Raw genomic sequence first — 16,024 nt, 5'->3', positions numbered from 1 at the left:
TGTAAGGTGTTTAGTACATTTTAAAAATGATAAACAAATGGTAAATAATAGACACAATTTTCAACCAAAGTTTTAACACTTTCTAAAGTGTATCTTTACATATATACAGATCTTACTTTTCTAAATTTTGTGGACTTTACAACCAAACGGTGAATTTGAAAAGAAGCAGTGTATTAAAGGCACATTATTACCTTGCTCTAAAATAATTTATTGCAGAATAAGAATGGATTCGGGTTTTCTAACAGCGATTTTTGGTCTGATATATTCTGGTTGTCACCGAAATCATTAGTTATCTCTTCAGAATATGCTACTTGAAACATCTTTTCATCGTATATAGCAGTCTACAGTACTAAAGGTGAAATCAATCTAAAGTAGTCTAATTGAAGGCAGAACATTTACTATTACGACTACTGCTCTATGGAATTGGCTAAACTGAGAACCATTCCGTACTCGGGGAAAAACTGTGTTAGATCTCAGGATGTATTAATTTATCAAGCATCCATAGAACACCCACTGGGCGCCAGACGCTGAGCTGGAAGTCGAACATAATAAAATCCTTAGCCCTTAACAACACTATGCCTTAGAGAACCAAAACTCCAAAACGGCCATGGTCTTTGATGAATTTTACTACTGAACAGATTGGAGAACTGGTGGACCACACGACCGCACCAGTTCATCCTTCTCTGTTTGAGACGACCCAAATCCAAGCACCGGAATATCAAATTCAAACTCAAGAGTGCCGAAATGAGGAAAAAAGAGAGCTATATCGGAGCAGGTGAACGCGGAGAGTCCCCTTTACACCCGGTCTCCGTGGGGTGTGGGGACACCCGGGTGGACCCCGCGAAACAGAGGGGTCGAGGAGGCACCTTAAGAGTCGGGACCAGGAAGAGACCTGGACAGGCCGGGGCCGGGGCCGGCGCCTCCGTGCCGGGCCTCGCTCACCTCTTCCACCTCGATCTCCTTGTAGTCGATCTCTTCAAAGTTGAGGACTTGGGAGGGGGCTTCGATCATCTCACCGGTGGAAGACGAGGAGGACGAAGAAGCGGCGGAGGCTGTAGACATGATCCCTTGCGGAACCCGGGGGGCCAGGGAAGGTTGCGGCCCGGACAGTCCGGGGGAGACCCGCGCCCACCCGCCTCCGGACCGACCTTCAACCTGGAGCCACGGCGGTCCGTGGCGGGGACAGGCGCTGCGGCCACAGCCGAGTCCCGGCTCCGGCTCCGCTGCGTTTTCCTCCGTCGGGCCCCGCCCACCAAACTTCCGGTTCCGGCCTAAAATCGGAAACCAGAGGTGGGCGGTGAGCTCAAGGGAGGGGAGGGGAGAGTTTGGTGACAGAGACAGAGAAAGGAAGGACGGGTTGGGGGTGGAGTGGGGGAGGGTGAGAGGCTAGCTTGGACCCGTTGGACAAATTTCGCGAGATCTTTGTTAAAGAGCCTCAGCAACCGGAAGATACCGCGAGAGCTGGCCCGTGACGTAATTAAAACGCGCGAACGGAAGTGGCGCAGAGCATGATGGAATATCAGTATGGTTGGTCCTCTAGGAACCAGCGGGAAAGATAAAACCTATCTGCTTCGTGAACTATGTTGTGACCCCGCTCCCTTTTCCCTCAGAGACCTGCAGACGGACGGTGGTGTTGGCTTGAGTTTTTGTGACGAAGCTTACTTTTCAGTTTCACCCCTAAGGTAAACTGAACTATTTCTTAAAAAGCCTTGGAAAATGTGTTTCCCTCAATGTGTTTGGAAGGAAGCGGTTGCTACTGTTACTTTGAGCCAGTCCCTGATGCTATGAGAGATTCTAAAGAAAATAATACATAGCGAGCCAGCGCGTGTAACCTAATTAACACTATGTAGCCTCACGAACAGAAGTTAATATTAGGTAAGGTAGATACTTATAATTTGGCATAATTTGTCGTTTATCTGAATTTATGGGGTGTATTAATGGTACGTGTCGGAGTGCAGAGCACTGTGCTGGATGCTTTACAATTATAGTTTAATCATTAACAGTAGCCTTGCAAGTTAAATATTTTTGTTGCCATTTTCAGGACCTGAGAAAATAGGCTCAGAGTAAAACAATTACGATTCTCACAGGCTAGTAGAACCTAAGTCCGAATATCTATAAGGCGGAAAGTAATGCCGGTGTTGTATCAATACCATCAACACAATTTTTAGTTTTAAACTAGCTGTTAAACTTTAGTCAGTTTGACCTGAAGCCTAACTGGGAAAATTGGAGTTAGAGATGAAGGTTTAAGGACCAAGGATGAAACCCTGGGAATGTCAAATTCTAAGTCTCAGTATGAGACCGAAAAGGAACTGGCGAAAAAGTGGGGGAATGGTGATCGGAATATCACTGTAGGAGAGCTTTTCAGTTAAGGAATAGCCAACCAAATAAATGCTGTACAGAAGTAAGTTTAACTAGTTTGGGATTGCAAATAGGTCATTGAATATGGCAATTAAGAAGTTATGAACTCCTGGAAAACATTCTGTCATTTTTTTGTAGTTTTAGTAACACTCAATGATAGTTTGGTGAACGGGTAAGAGAATGAAAGAAAGAATAATTTCTTCTCACAGCACAATCTCTGGATGATCTTACCCAGGGTCTTGACCACTTTTAAGATGATAACTCCCAGTTTCTCCCACTGTTCAAATTTTTCCTGAATTCCGGACCTATTGGACATCTCTATTTAGATGTAATGTAAGCACCCAAACTTCAAGACTCCAAAAGCGAATTCAGAAGTTATTACCCACCACAGATATATTCTTCCGTGTGCATTTTCTGTCTCCATGAAGGATCCCATCATCTACTCAGTTGTCCAAGTGAGAAATCAGAGCTTTATTTCTACATGTGAAGTGATGCTTAGTGCACTAGTAACCAAATAGAAGCATATTAAATCAGTGGGATAACCATTTTTACCTGTCATTTTTTTACTCAAATTCCCAAACTAGGATGGTCACCTCTTAACCTTGTCCTTTCACTCTGCAGGTCATATCTAATTTCTCTTTTTACCACGTTGATCTTAATACAATGGATGCTACCAAGTGGGAATTCAAGATATATTTGTTATATGTTCTAGCTGAATGAATAAGTTTTGCCAGTCCTCACTTTCCCTGGAGTGCAAGATCTGTTTTCTATACCTTCAGTTTAGGACTAGAATCTTGCTGATAAGGGACTAATCACTACAGCCGTGACGCTGTTAGGCTTGATTTTTTTCCCCCCAAATTTTGTTAAGAAAAATATCAAACATACAGAAAAGTTGAAAGAATTTTATAGTAAACACCTATATACTTACCACCAAGATGCTATCATTAACATTTTACTATACCTGTTTTATCATGTATCTGTCTATCCATCCACTCATATATCTGTCTTATTTTGTTGGATGCATTTCAAAGTGAATTTCCTACATGATCTTGAACATCTACCCCAATACTATACTTCTCCTTCTGTGTTTTATGCACCAATTTGGACTTCTGATATTGATAGTAATCTAAAATCAATTCTTGTCCTATTTGCTTGCAGATTTTCTTCCTTCCTTCCTTCCCCCCTTCCTTCCTTCCCCCCTCCCTTCCTTCCTCCCTCCCTCCCTCCCTCCCTTCCTTCCTTCCTTCCTTCCTTCCTTCCTATCTGGCACCTCTTCACTAGCTTCTGATAATAAAGTCCCAGCTCTCAGCCCTGCTTATGTCTCTGGCTCTAGTCATCCCCAAGGTCCAATCTACCCCTCCCATTCTGTGCTTTGACTTTATGAGCCGATAAATTACCATTTTTCATTTAAGCTGATTCAACCTGTATTTTTGTCACTTGCAATCAAAGAATCCTAAGCAATGTAGTTTGAATCCAGAGAAATGAGGGAGGAGAATTTGTCTCAGTTTACCTCAATTTTGACTTTGTATTCCTTTTAACTTCTTTAACTTTCACGAGTTACAGATGAAAGCTTGAACCTCACAATTTCATGTCAACTTCAGTCACTAGTCGATTGCCTCTCCACAAATTTCCAGAGATACACATCAAGCTATTTAACTGGTCTCCTTGAATTCCTTCCCAGTTTGAGGACTCTCCACCGCCCATCCTCATGTCAGTGTCCTAATAACTACTCTCTAACCTTCAACTGTCTTCAGTTTTAACCCTTTTATAGTACCCAGGGGATGAGGGCAAAGAGTTTTGAAATCCATTTCTCACCATCTCTTTGCATGTTGTAAGTGGGATTCTCATCTTACTTCGCTCATTTGGGTTATGAAGGTATCTGGCACCTATTTTCATGGAGGCTTAGCAGAAGCAGACTAAAATAGTTTCACTTTAATATCCTGTTGCACTGCCATGTGTCAATATAATACCTCAGAGAAAGAGTTCCATATTTTATCTGTTAATAGGACTTTTGTGAAGAGTAACAGGAAACTCAAGGTAACATTGCTTAAACAATAAAGAGGATTTATTGGCTTGGTTAAGTGGGAAGCTAAGAGCTAGAACAGGCTTCAGGTGTCATTTGTTTCATAAACAATGATAACATCAATAATTTAGTTTCCATTATTGTCTTCTGCTTTTTGTGGTATTTGCCATTGCTCTAGAACAGAGTTTGTCAACTTTTTTTTTCCCGTTATTGATCCCCTAAGGAGCCTTTTAAGACTTTTTCTTCATGGCCCCCCAGCATTTTAATACCACATATATATTGTGTATATGTTTATGTACTGTATGCATATTTATGCTTTATACCTAAAGAGAGTAAGTTTTTTTTCTCTCCCCAGTTTTCACCCCCTGGGAAATGATATCACCCCCATTAAGAATGCATGCTTTAGCAGTTTCATTTTTCATAGGAGATCACGTTGTCCAGTACAATGACAGAGAGCATCTCTTTTGGTAGCTGTTTCAGAAGAGCAGGGAACTTTAAGCCCTTGGCAACTGTACCCTTGAGTGAAGAATGGGGACGGGCGTTTAAGGTTGCGAATGTCTTGTTTATCCTAGATCCAGGACTCAAAGAGTCATGAGCTTTGAGAAGGAGGAGCTGCTAACCAGAAGAAAAATCTAGAGACTTTTAAGAGGGGCAAGGCAGGGAATGGTTGCTGGGAATGCAACCAACAAATGTTCATTATTCATGTCTATTCAGGTTGAGCTCTATTCTTAGAAAGTGTGTCTTTACTGCCTGTTCCAGAACCAAGGTAGCCCACCCCAATCAAATAGTATTCTTTCCAGGAAGTTCAGAAATAGTTTTCTGCTTCATTATATTCAAAACTGCAGTACGCAGAAGATAGCCAACCCCTTAGCAACTCAGTGAGTGGCTGAATGGAGAGTGGCTCCCCAAATTCCTGCATTTCTTTGATGTTTGGGTTTATCCCGTATTTTCTACTCCCCACATCTTCATTCTAGGTCTTTCACAGTCCATGGGGCTGCTGGGAGGGTTTTAGTTCCAGGTGCCCGCAGTGTGGCTGGTCAGAGAGGGCTTGCAAATGTGGGGTAGAGGTGCAGCTCCAAGGCATTCTCTGACATGACACATAGCTGACATTTCTGTTTGCAGCTGATGTTCTTTTTTGTTCCTGTCCACTGTGCTAGCTGCAAGGCAACTGATTTGATGGTACCCGTGTGTCCTGCAGATAAAATTTCCATCATTGTTTTTGAAATACTTGATATGAAAAAGTTCAGCTGGTTTCAAAATCCATTCATGTTATTGGAAGGAATTCGAACATTATATTTGCTATTTAAATAACAGGAAGAGCTGTTAGAGTTTTAAAATATGATTTCAACTGTTGTAAATTTTAAAATGGTTGTAAAAATATTTAAACACTTTTTTCATTTCCGTGTATGAACATAAGTTCTCTTAGATAATGCCTATCAGGAATTTGAAGAGTTCATCTTTAAAAAGTCTTGATCAGGATTGATAGTAGACATTTCAATGATAAAAGCTTATATTAAAAAGTTATATTTATGAAGGAAAACTTATAAAAAATTCCTCTTAAAATTTTGAAAAATATATTTGATATTTATAAAATTCCAGTGTTTAACATTGTAACGCTTTATATTTATTTATTTTTCAAAATTACAGTGTGAGAAAAGCAATTTTTTTTTAAGTTAAGCCCAAATAGATGCTTTAAAATCTTTTCCAGTTTATTCCAGAGTATCTTACAATATTATCATTTTCAACCTGTGCCATGACATGAAAAAGTTTGAGGAGCACCAAGTTAGGAGGCTGTTGTGGTAGTAACAGAAGTAATAGTGGTTTGAACAGTGTAGACAGCGGCCATAGGGGTTATGGATAAATGGATATGAGAGATACTGAGCAAACAGAATTGGTGGTATGTGGGGGAAGGAGGCAAAGGAAAGGGCAGTGTAAGGGGTGATTTCCAGATTTCTTACTCGTGCAGCTCAGATGGGAAGGGTGCTATTTTCAGAAGCAGGGAAGACTGGAACAAGGTTGGGGGAGAAGAGAGTAAAGAGCAGTTTAAGACACTGAGCTCGAGGTGCCTATGAGAGTTCCACGTGTCATTATCAAGTAGGCAGCTAGTCTTACGAAAAAAGACAGTGCTAGAGAAATAGATACTGGCCTGCTGATGATAATTTAGGTCATGGAAATGGATGAGATCACCTAGGGAAGATGTGTAAAGTGAGAAAGAATAGGAATTAAAGCAGAGCCTTAAGGGATAAAATGTTTAAGGCATGAGTGGAGGCAGAGGAACTGCCAAAAAAATTTGTGGAAAACTAAAAATTATGATGTTGTGGAAATCAAGATAAAAGGGTGTTTCAGCGTTGCATACTGTCAAGAAGCTAAACATGAGAAAAACTCAGGAGTGTCCATTGGATTTGGGTCTTGCCTCCTGAAGGTTAGCCAAGGCGTATCTCTTTGTGGGGAGGGTGTGTGAATGGGCTCAGATGGGTAGGTTGGGTTGTCCACATGTGAGGGTGTAAGGTTCCTTGCAGTATACAATTGAGTCCAGAATAGGAGGGGGCAGGGTAGGTCAGGAGTTCATACCACCACATTCTTGTGAAGGTATGTAGGAGGATGGAATTTGTTGCCTTTACCAGTTATCTTGAGTTAGAAGTTATAAGTATTTTGACGTATGGTATATGAGCCTCTACTTGTATTCTTGCCCTGGACTCCACAAATGTTAGAAGAAGGACTGTTTTTATATATGTTAGGTTTCTATTCCTATGTGCTAGTGGTCTACATGTAGATGTTTCCAACTTGCATTTGCAATTTCTCAAAATTTCCTATAGATGTCTCTTATCTTATCACTTAGGTCTCCGCTCCATCACCTGCACTCAGCTCCCCACCCCTTCACTTTTTATCCATTACTCAATTTTATTTTATTTCTATTCCTGTACCTATCTGACATTATCTTATTTACTTATTTGTTGCCTTGTTTATTTTCTGTCCTCCCACCCCCTCCCCACTCCTACCCATTGGATGTTAGTTCCACTGAGACAGGGATTGATAGTAAGCCTTGTGTTCACCACTGTCTCCTCAGGATTTAGAACAGCACCTGAAACGTAGACACTTAATAATCTTCTAAAACCTAAATGAGTATCTACATTCCTAAGTAAATGCTGTTTAATTTGTTTCAGGTAAGGAATAGGTTAACCAAATATTTCCTGTAATACCATTGAGGGATGATTTAATAAACAGCTAAATTGATATAAAAGCAGCATACCAAATTATTTATCATGGAGATTTCTTAAGTATTTGAGAATTTGGAAGGTGCTTTTGTTCTCCTGGTCAATTTAAATCTCTCTTCAGTCTTAAAATTACTAATGTTTAAGGTAATTCTCTTTCTGTATTTTGCAAGGGTAAACTTTAGTTCTTCTTTCCCAACACTCACTATTATTTAATCCATTTGAATTGTCTGTTTATTAAAATTTAATAATAAGGTGTTATTGGGGCACTAATGATTGCTTTCAGTAGTAACTGATATTTTAACTAAAACATGTAAAATCAAGATAGACATTTTTATTTTCTGAATTTCTGAGGCAAGCTTAAACATCCTGATGTACCTCAGCATCAGCTTTTTTTAAAAAAATTAATTAATTAATTAATTTATTATTTTTGGCTGTGTTGGGTCTTTGTTTCTCTGCGAGGGCTTTCTCTAGTTGCGGCGAGCGGGGGCCACTCTTCATCGCGGTGCGCGGGCCTCTCACTATCGCGGCCTCTCTTGTTGCGGAGCACAGGCTCCAGACGCGCAGGCTCAGTAGTTGTGGCTCACGGGCCCACTTGCCCCGCGGCATGTGGGATCCTCCCAGACCAGGGCTCGAACCCGTGTGCCCTGCACTGGCAGGCAGACTCTCAACCACTGCGCCACCAGGGAAGCCCCTCAGCATCAGTTTTTAAAAGTAGAAACTTAATCAGATAAGAACATACTTCAGCAATAGTCTTCATAGAAATAGTGCTCTTCACTACAAAAGTACATTCATTAAATGTTTTATTTCACAAGCTAATATGTCAAATCAGTGTTCCTAGATGGTCTTTTTCAGAAGAAATTCCAGAAGCAATTTGGCTTCATTTATGGGAATAAATAAGGGTGTTTCATTTCACACAGCCTCAGGGAATCACAAATTAAAACTTTCCACTAAAGTGGATGCCATCTACTATTCATTATTTCAACAAACAAACCACTCCACTCTGCTGAAGTTGCAATCAGGGTAAGGGATATATAGCGCTTGAAACCTGAAAGGCTGAGAGGGCCTAGTTTGCATTCTTATTCGTAAGCAGCCCGTTTCACATTTTCCTCTGAGTTTCCCAGCACCCCACAGAGCTCCTCTCAGGGGCGCAAAGCTCCATTAAGTAAATAGAGGCTCCGTATTTAGAAGCCATCTCTGGGAATTCAGAGTGTTCTGAGGGGAAAACTGGTACTATCAAGATTAAGGTATTATTGAAAAGTTCTGTTAAATTTCTGTCCGGATGCTAATTAATCTTCTAAAAATTGTTAATTCAATTACGTAACGCACTTAAACTTTAACACATGGTACAGAAAAAGTAACAGGGTATTTCAAGTATGCCCAGAGGCATTCAGAAAGTTAAGGGAGGTAGTCTAAACAGAAAATCATACCCCAAAAGTGTTTTAGTTTGATCTTCAGTATTTACTTGTTCTATCACATTTGATAGGTTTGGGAAATCAGTATTTAGTGCTCAGATATTTGAAGAAATATTAGAAGTATTAGAAGACATTCAGGAAGTGGAATTTTGACAACTATTCTTTAATGGAATCTACCTGAAGTGCAGAAATTTTTGTATGGATTATTAAACACATGCTGGTAGTGTTAGCTTGAATTGTTAAATAAAGAAGTAATCTGGTAAGTCTTTAATATTTGAAGCCTGACTAGCCATACTGTCAGTATTGAGTTAAATGAGTTATGCTGTATTCCTATCAATATTAAAATATTTTGTTTCTGTTAATAAGGATGTGAATCATATCGATGTTGTTAAATATAAAATGTCATTCCATCTCTAAATCTTAATGTATTCCAAATGGTGTGTGAAACTATATAGTACAGTGCCTAGAAAATATGTGGTGTTCAAAAATGTTAATATGAATGAAATACTGTATAAAGGCATAGAAATAGATGACATGATGTGACAATAAAAGTTAGTCACAGCCTCCAGATCAATGAGTTTACTTCTGGAGATTCTGATCCAGTAGGTCTAAGATGTGGCTGAGGCAACCCGAGTTTCTATTTCACAGCCCAGTAGGAGTTGAGAACCGTTAAGGTCACATACAGGCAGCAGCATATATTTTAATAAATAATTTTAATAATTCATTTTGAAGAACTGAAAATTATTGATAACATTTTAATCTTGGACCCATTTCCCTGTTGTTTAAAAGAAGAAAGTTAATGGTAGTGATTCTGTTCTGATTTCTAGTACATTTCTTTTAACTAAAGTTGAAGACTGTTTCTAGTAGGGTCCATGGGACAAAAATTCACCTTGGTGAGGATACCTTGATCTTGACTGTAATCTCTGGTTTTGCAAATTCAGTGACTCAGTTTTAGTGATTCACTCAAGGGATGATTAGCCTTTTGATTCCTCCTAGCCAAAACCACTAGTGACCATATGAACTAAAAAGCTAATAATGTATGCTAGTCCTTCCGAGGAAGGGGCTGGAGAAAGGGAGTCTAGTTAAGCGGGGGACAATTACAGTAGATTAACAAAAGGAGGCTTGAGAGGGGTGTTGTATTTAAAGAAACTGGTCTTGTTGTGATGAACTCACTAGTGTCCTATAATATCATTTTATCAACCTGAGCACTATTTAAAAAGACGACAACTAGCTTTGTAACCATAGGAAGGCATCTTATTTTAATGGGTCCTAGAGGGTCTTTGTAGAATCACCAAAGCCTATTTGCCTGAAAGCATAGAGTTAGATTACTAATTCTAGGCTTCTATTGTGCTCTTGAGCTAGATTCTATTATATTACTCATTGTAGCTGCTAGACAGTGCAGTTCTAGGCTTCTGTTGAGCTATCAGATATTTAGATTTCTTTGGGGCATAATGGGGCCCCTTAAAGACAAATGATTAATTGTAATCTTATTTGTCTGAAGAATATGGGCCTTCCCAGGAAGAAGAAGGCTTTTTTATTCATTTATTTAATGAGATAATTATACTTTAGGATTGCATCACTATGATTTTCCTAATAGTATTCTCTTTCTTTTCTTATCTGATCATTTACTACTGATTTAAGGCCAATTATGCTTAAATTTGGGGCTGGTGTGGTGAGATTCTTTGGTTTCAGAGAGAAGAAATTGAAGTTGAAATTTAAGGAGAGTGAAATATTTTAAAGAGTGGAAGGTCAATTAATCCTCAGGAATGAATCCTCAAGAATGTTTAGGAATGTGGTCATACTATAATGAATGCATCAAATGTAATATTGTTATACTGTACGCCATTAAATAGAAATTGGTAATTTTGGGAGGATGAAAAATAGCAAATATTGTCATTCAATTTATGTTAGAGTTTTAAATCTCTAAATTTCTTTAACTTTTCTAGTAAATACTACCAGTTTCCTTGATAAATGGCAATTGCTTAAGGTTAGTATGTCATTATCCTGATCCAAACTGGATGCAATTCACTGCCTGAAGGGCAATTTTATTCCGAGATCAAATTAAGCAATTCTTGATCAATAAGTGAGAGTAAGTTTTACACCTCCTCATATATGCATACAATTCAAAAGTTTATTAATCCATATAAGCCATCTTCATTAAAAGAAAAACAATAGCATATTTGAATTGACATATGGTGGTTATTAAACATAACAAAAATGGAGTCATCTTTGGTTTCAATTTCATATAATATTGCTTACCTTAACTTTCCTGCTCAGAATTGATTTCTACCTTTTTCTAAAGGACTCATATCAACTTTAATAAATGTCAGATTGATCCCCTTAGGAAAACAAAGAATGTGTTATTTCCTGTGTCTCTAGCTTAATTTATTTAAAAAAGATATCATCAGAATTGATAATTCACCTCCAATTGAAGCATATTGAACTGGCGTGCAAATGATTTCTGAAAGCAACAAAATTTAGCTGTAGGACCATAATAAGATGTGAAATCTGGATTAAAAATTTAGCCTTTAAATGCCATTAGATCTTGAGAAAGAATGTGGGTGATTTAGGATATGTGGAGAACAAGAAGTTAAATGACTTTATTTCTTTCAAGATGCTTTTTTACTTTAGATTTTTTATTGACTGTATAGTTGTGTTCATATTAGGGAAAATCGTTAAGGTTTAATCTGTTCTATTATTCTTGATACTTTATGGCTAAAACAGAGTATGTGACTATCTCTTATGGAAGAAAAAGTGCTGCATAAAAGCTCTCCCCTCTTAGCTAGGTTGTCAAAAGTGAAATTTAGAAAATAAATTAATATTCAAAGCTCAGTGTAACTGGGCTCTTATGGCTGTGTGTGGTATTCTGGTGTATCTGTTTCTGTAAAGTTGAGTCCTAAATCGTTTATTCACTCCCTCATCAACAACAGTGATTTATTGAGCGTAGACAGTAGTGGCCGCTATACTATAGTGCCTTTAAAGGGTATTTAGCCTAGTGCTAAGAAGTTACAGTTATATTTTACTTTCATATCCTCTCTGTATTCTAGGGCCTCTTCTGCTTACATACCAATTGCTGTTACTTGCCTGGTGTAGCAGACACTGTGAGTACTCCAACTTATCCCCTCAGATTCTCTTACTACTTCCACACATGCCAGCTTGACTTCCAGGGGCCAGCAACTACATCTCTGTTGGGGGGCTAGCCTTGGGTTGCCAAAATCCATTTTGTCCACATGCTTGGGTAGGCTGAAAGTGAATGGGAATTAATGTCCCTCAGGTGATGGCCCTTAACCCAGTGGACCTGTGGTGTAAACGTATAAATTCCCAGGCTCTTCACCCCTTTGCTGGAATAATTCTAGAGCTTCTCTGTAGTATCCACTGGGGTAGTTGGCTTAATAATACACCATGTATTGACTTCCTTTCATTTTCTATGTCATCTTCCCATTTCCCTGTTAGGGTCACTGTTCTAAATAAGCTATGTTGCATTCAATCCCTGTTTCAGGATTTGCTTCTAGGGGAAACCCAACTAAGAACTTGTTATTCTCCTAACAATCCAGGTAGAATCTTGGTTGTGGCAGTGCAAGTCTACAAAATACAAATAATGAGTAGGATTTTTGTATCTTTTTTCAGGCCTGACAACTATATACCCCAACATATGACTGCCAGAATCTTTCTGGGTATATTTGATTGTAGATTCACATTCCCATAAATACGTATTGGATTAACTGGTTTCATTTTGAGATCACAAAGTGATCCACCAAATTGTTCACTTTAAAAAATGGAAATAACTGGATAGAGTGATTATGTATGTCTTTCTTCAGCTGAACAAAATTTATTGAATATCCACTATGTGCCAGGCACTATTCCAGGCTTTAGAGATACAGCAGTGAATAAGACTAATGATTACTTAGTCTTACCTGTCTGCCCTCATGAAAGCTTGAAGTTGAGCTTATTTTATTGTTTCCAGCTATATTTAGATGCTGTTCTGCAAATGTGTGCTGTTCTTGCAAATCTTTTTTTTTTTTTTTTTAACTTAGTTTTGGCTGCGTTGGGTCTTAGTTGCGGCACTCAGGATCTTTTGTTGTGGCACGCGGGCTTCTCTCTAGTTGTGGTGCATGGGCTCCAGAGTGCGTGGGCTCTGTAGTTGTGGTGTGCGAGCTCAGTAGTTGTGGTGCGCGGGCTCAATAGTTGCAGCGCACGGGCTTAGTTGCCCCGCGGCATGTGGGATCTTAGTTCCCCGACCAAGTACTGAACCCACGTCCCCTGCATTGGAAGGCGGATTCTTAACCACTGGACCACCAGGGAAGTCCCTGTTCTTGCAAATCTTAATAGTTGTTAATAGAAGGTTATTGGTTTTACACAATGTGTTTAATTTTTTCTCCTAGTTCTTGCATTGCAAGACTCAGAGTTGTAATACGTTTCTTCTGTCATACTTTTCTATATTGATTGCTGCTTACTGATTTTGCATATCTCATTGGTCTACTTAATTAGTTCTTTTTTTTCCCTCTTCAGTTTCAGTCGTTCTCTTTCAAGAATTCTCTTTCAATAATGACTTTTCATTATTGTAGAATTTTGTTGTTTCAAGGTGTATTTTATTATTACACTGATCTCATTAAGGTTGACATTTTTCAATATTCTCATATTTGGTTCAGCCATATTTTACTTAAGATTTTTAAAGTTTTTTATTAAGTATAAAAATGCTCAAAACTGAATACATTTTTGATTAAGTCAATAAGTGGTTCAAAACAAGTAGTTCTTAATACTATACTGAATAGTATATTATCAGTTTGAAATAAGCTTTCCACATTGTGGCAATTTTCAACGTAATTTAAAAATATGTTAAGTTAAAACTTTCTTAGATATGCATAAAATTCTTGTAAATGGTTACTGCCTTCCTGTCACATGTCAGGGTAAACATATATAAATTCTCTACCATATATAAATTAAAAGCTATGTTTTTTTCATGTGCGTGCATTGCTTGGAGTGTTCACCTGAAACTTGCACTCAGCCAAAACTTGAGGAAACATTACAGGAAGCTTATGTGTGTTGTCTGTTATTTGAAGGTTTGTACTCCTGTAATATGTGCGTTCCTTAAAAAAAATATTACTCTGCCTCAGAAACTTTCACATCTTCTCCTCTCCGTCTTGACTATCTCTGCTCCCTGATACTTCACGTGGTCACAACTTAAATGACATTTCCTCAGAGAGACATTTTCTCCCCACTTAGTTTAAAGTAGATCTCCTTAATATTCTATCAAAGAACCCTATTTTTCATAGTATTTGTAATAAATTCTAATAGATATATGTATAAGTATTTGTTTTTTAGTGTTTATTTACTAACTTTCCCACCACTGTAAGCTCTATGAGGTCAGAGACTATATTTGTTTTGTTCACCACTGGGTTACTCAGTGCCTGGCATAGTGCCTAGCACATCGTAGGGACGTAAATATACTTGTTGCATAACTATGTGGCTTGACCCAGGCTCTTGAGATGTAGCTTCTACTGTCTTAACCCTTTTTTGAGCCTCATGCCTTCCAAGTCAAGGACCCTTTGTGCCCGCTCCTTTAGCTATCTATTCTAGGGGTCATTCTGGTATAGCAGTCATCATCTATTTATGTGATAGCCTGGGCCTCAGGCACCAAACTGGGAGAGTGATCACAGAAACCGAAGCAGAAACTCCACCCTTATAATTAGAACTTCCCAGAGTTGAAATTGAAAGGGGCTGGGTAATCCCAGAAGCCCATTGGTCATCACAGGGGCTCCAATCCCAAGCATGACTGTGGGCAGAAGAGGCTCAGGCAGCAACCTGGAAGCCAGTGATGAGACTGGGAATATGGGCAAGTGTGTCAGCTTCTAAGCTTATGTTTTGGAGTATGATGTGTGTATGAGTTGGCAGGGGTGGTGGAAGGTTGTATACTGGACAACTGTATCTGTTTTCATACTGACTGCCTAACACATGGAATATCTGGATAAGCAGGAAGAGGTTAGAGAATCACTGTAACCTGGGGTGCTGGGAGATGCTCGGGGAGTCAGAGGCAGGGAAAATATGAGCTAACATACTGATCTCGCCTATTCCTATCCCATTCTGGTTCTTTGTTGGTTTTAAATGTGGCATAGACACTTCCTATCTTAGCCGTCTCTGGTCCCTTTTAGACTTCAGACCTTCTTAGATGCAAGGAATTAATTTTTCTCCCCACCATTTTATTGTGAAAAATCTCAAACATACAGCACACTTGAAATAATTTTATTGTGAACACCTATGTATTTACCACCTATCAGCATTTTTTTATTGTTTTATCACATCTCTGTCCATGCATTTAGTCTTTTATCCACCCATTAATACATCTTAATTTTTGGTGTATTTATTGATGAAAGTATATTGCAGGCATTGGTACATTTTCTCATAAATACTTCAGCACTCATTAACAAGAGTTCAGTATTTTTTACATTTTTTTTCCTCTTGAGGTAAATTTTACATATGACAAATGCACAGGTCTTTAGTTACATTTGTTGAGTTTTGATAAATGAATACATCTATATAATCTAAACCCTATTGAGATACAAAACATTACCATCATCCCAGTAAGTTCCCTCATGCTCTTTCCCAGTCAATTCCTGCCCCAACCCCTAGAGGCCAGGGCTGTTCTGTTTTGGTTTTTAAAATCATAGTTTCAAGATGTTGATTTGTACCAGTTCGTATCATTAATGAGCCCTCAAATAATCTTTCTTCAGTTGTTACCTGTTCTTCTCATGATTCAAATAGGAAAGAGCTCTGCTTCCAAAATTTGAAATCAACCAAAACTGGAAAAAAAAAAAGAACCTGGCACAGCGCCAGCTTTGTAATGACTTTCTCTAGTTAGGCCTAGTGTTATGCGATCTAATCCATGTTTCCTCAGGGTGCAGGAGACACAGAATAAAAATAGGGTCAAAGGTCACAAGGTCACACTAACAGAAACAATACAGTATTTCTCTGGTTATCACCTCCCCTCCATTCTCCCAGGTCCATTCTGAGGTCATTCT

General features: G+C 38.8%; 1 protein-coding gene and 1 long non-coding RNA gene across 13 annotated transcripts in view; one reads left to right on the top strand and one right to left on the bottom strand.

The window, feature by feature from the left end:
* Positions 1-1,251, bottom strand: part of MAP3K7 (mitogen-activated protein kinase kinase kinase 7) — a 66,729-nt gene extending 65,478 nt beyond the window's left edge. For 10 of the 12 annotated variants that reach the window (XR_014248629.1, XR_014248630.1, XR_014248631.1 and 7 more), the window contains exon 1: positions 943-1,251. Coding sequence is in view for 2 of the 12 variants with exons in the window: in XM_082405904.1 (XP_082262030.1) it covers positions 943-1,062 (120 nt within the window). In the remaining 10 variants the exon portion in view is untranslated. The remainder of the gene's footprint in view (positions 1-942) is intronic. The other 2 variants (XR_014248638.1, XM_082405903.1) reach the window with 1 other exon arrangement.
* Positions 1,252-1,459: 208 nt separating this feature from the next.
* The window catches only part of LOC309635098, a 536,898-nt gene continuing 522,333 nt past the window's right edge, over positions 1,460-16,024 (top strand). Inside the window, exons 1-2 of the long non-coding RNA XR_014248645.1 lie at positions 1,460-1,682; positions 12,056-12,109. This is a non-coding gene — a long non-coding RNA (uncharacterized lncRNA). The remainder of the gene's footprint in view (positions 1,683-12,055; positions 12,110-16,024) is intronic.

This window comes from Balaenoptera borealis (genome assembly GCF_965194805.1).
Source record: "Balaenoptera borealis genome assembly, chromosome: 9".
NCBI classification, from domain to species: Eukaryota; Metazoa; Chordata; class Mammalia; order Artiodactyla; family Balaenopteridae; genus Balaenoptera; species Balaenoptera borealis.
The sequence above is the reverse complement of the archived record's forward strand: the minus strand, read 5'-3'. Positions and strand labels throughout refer to the sequence as shown.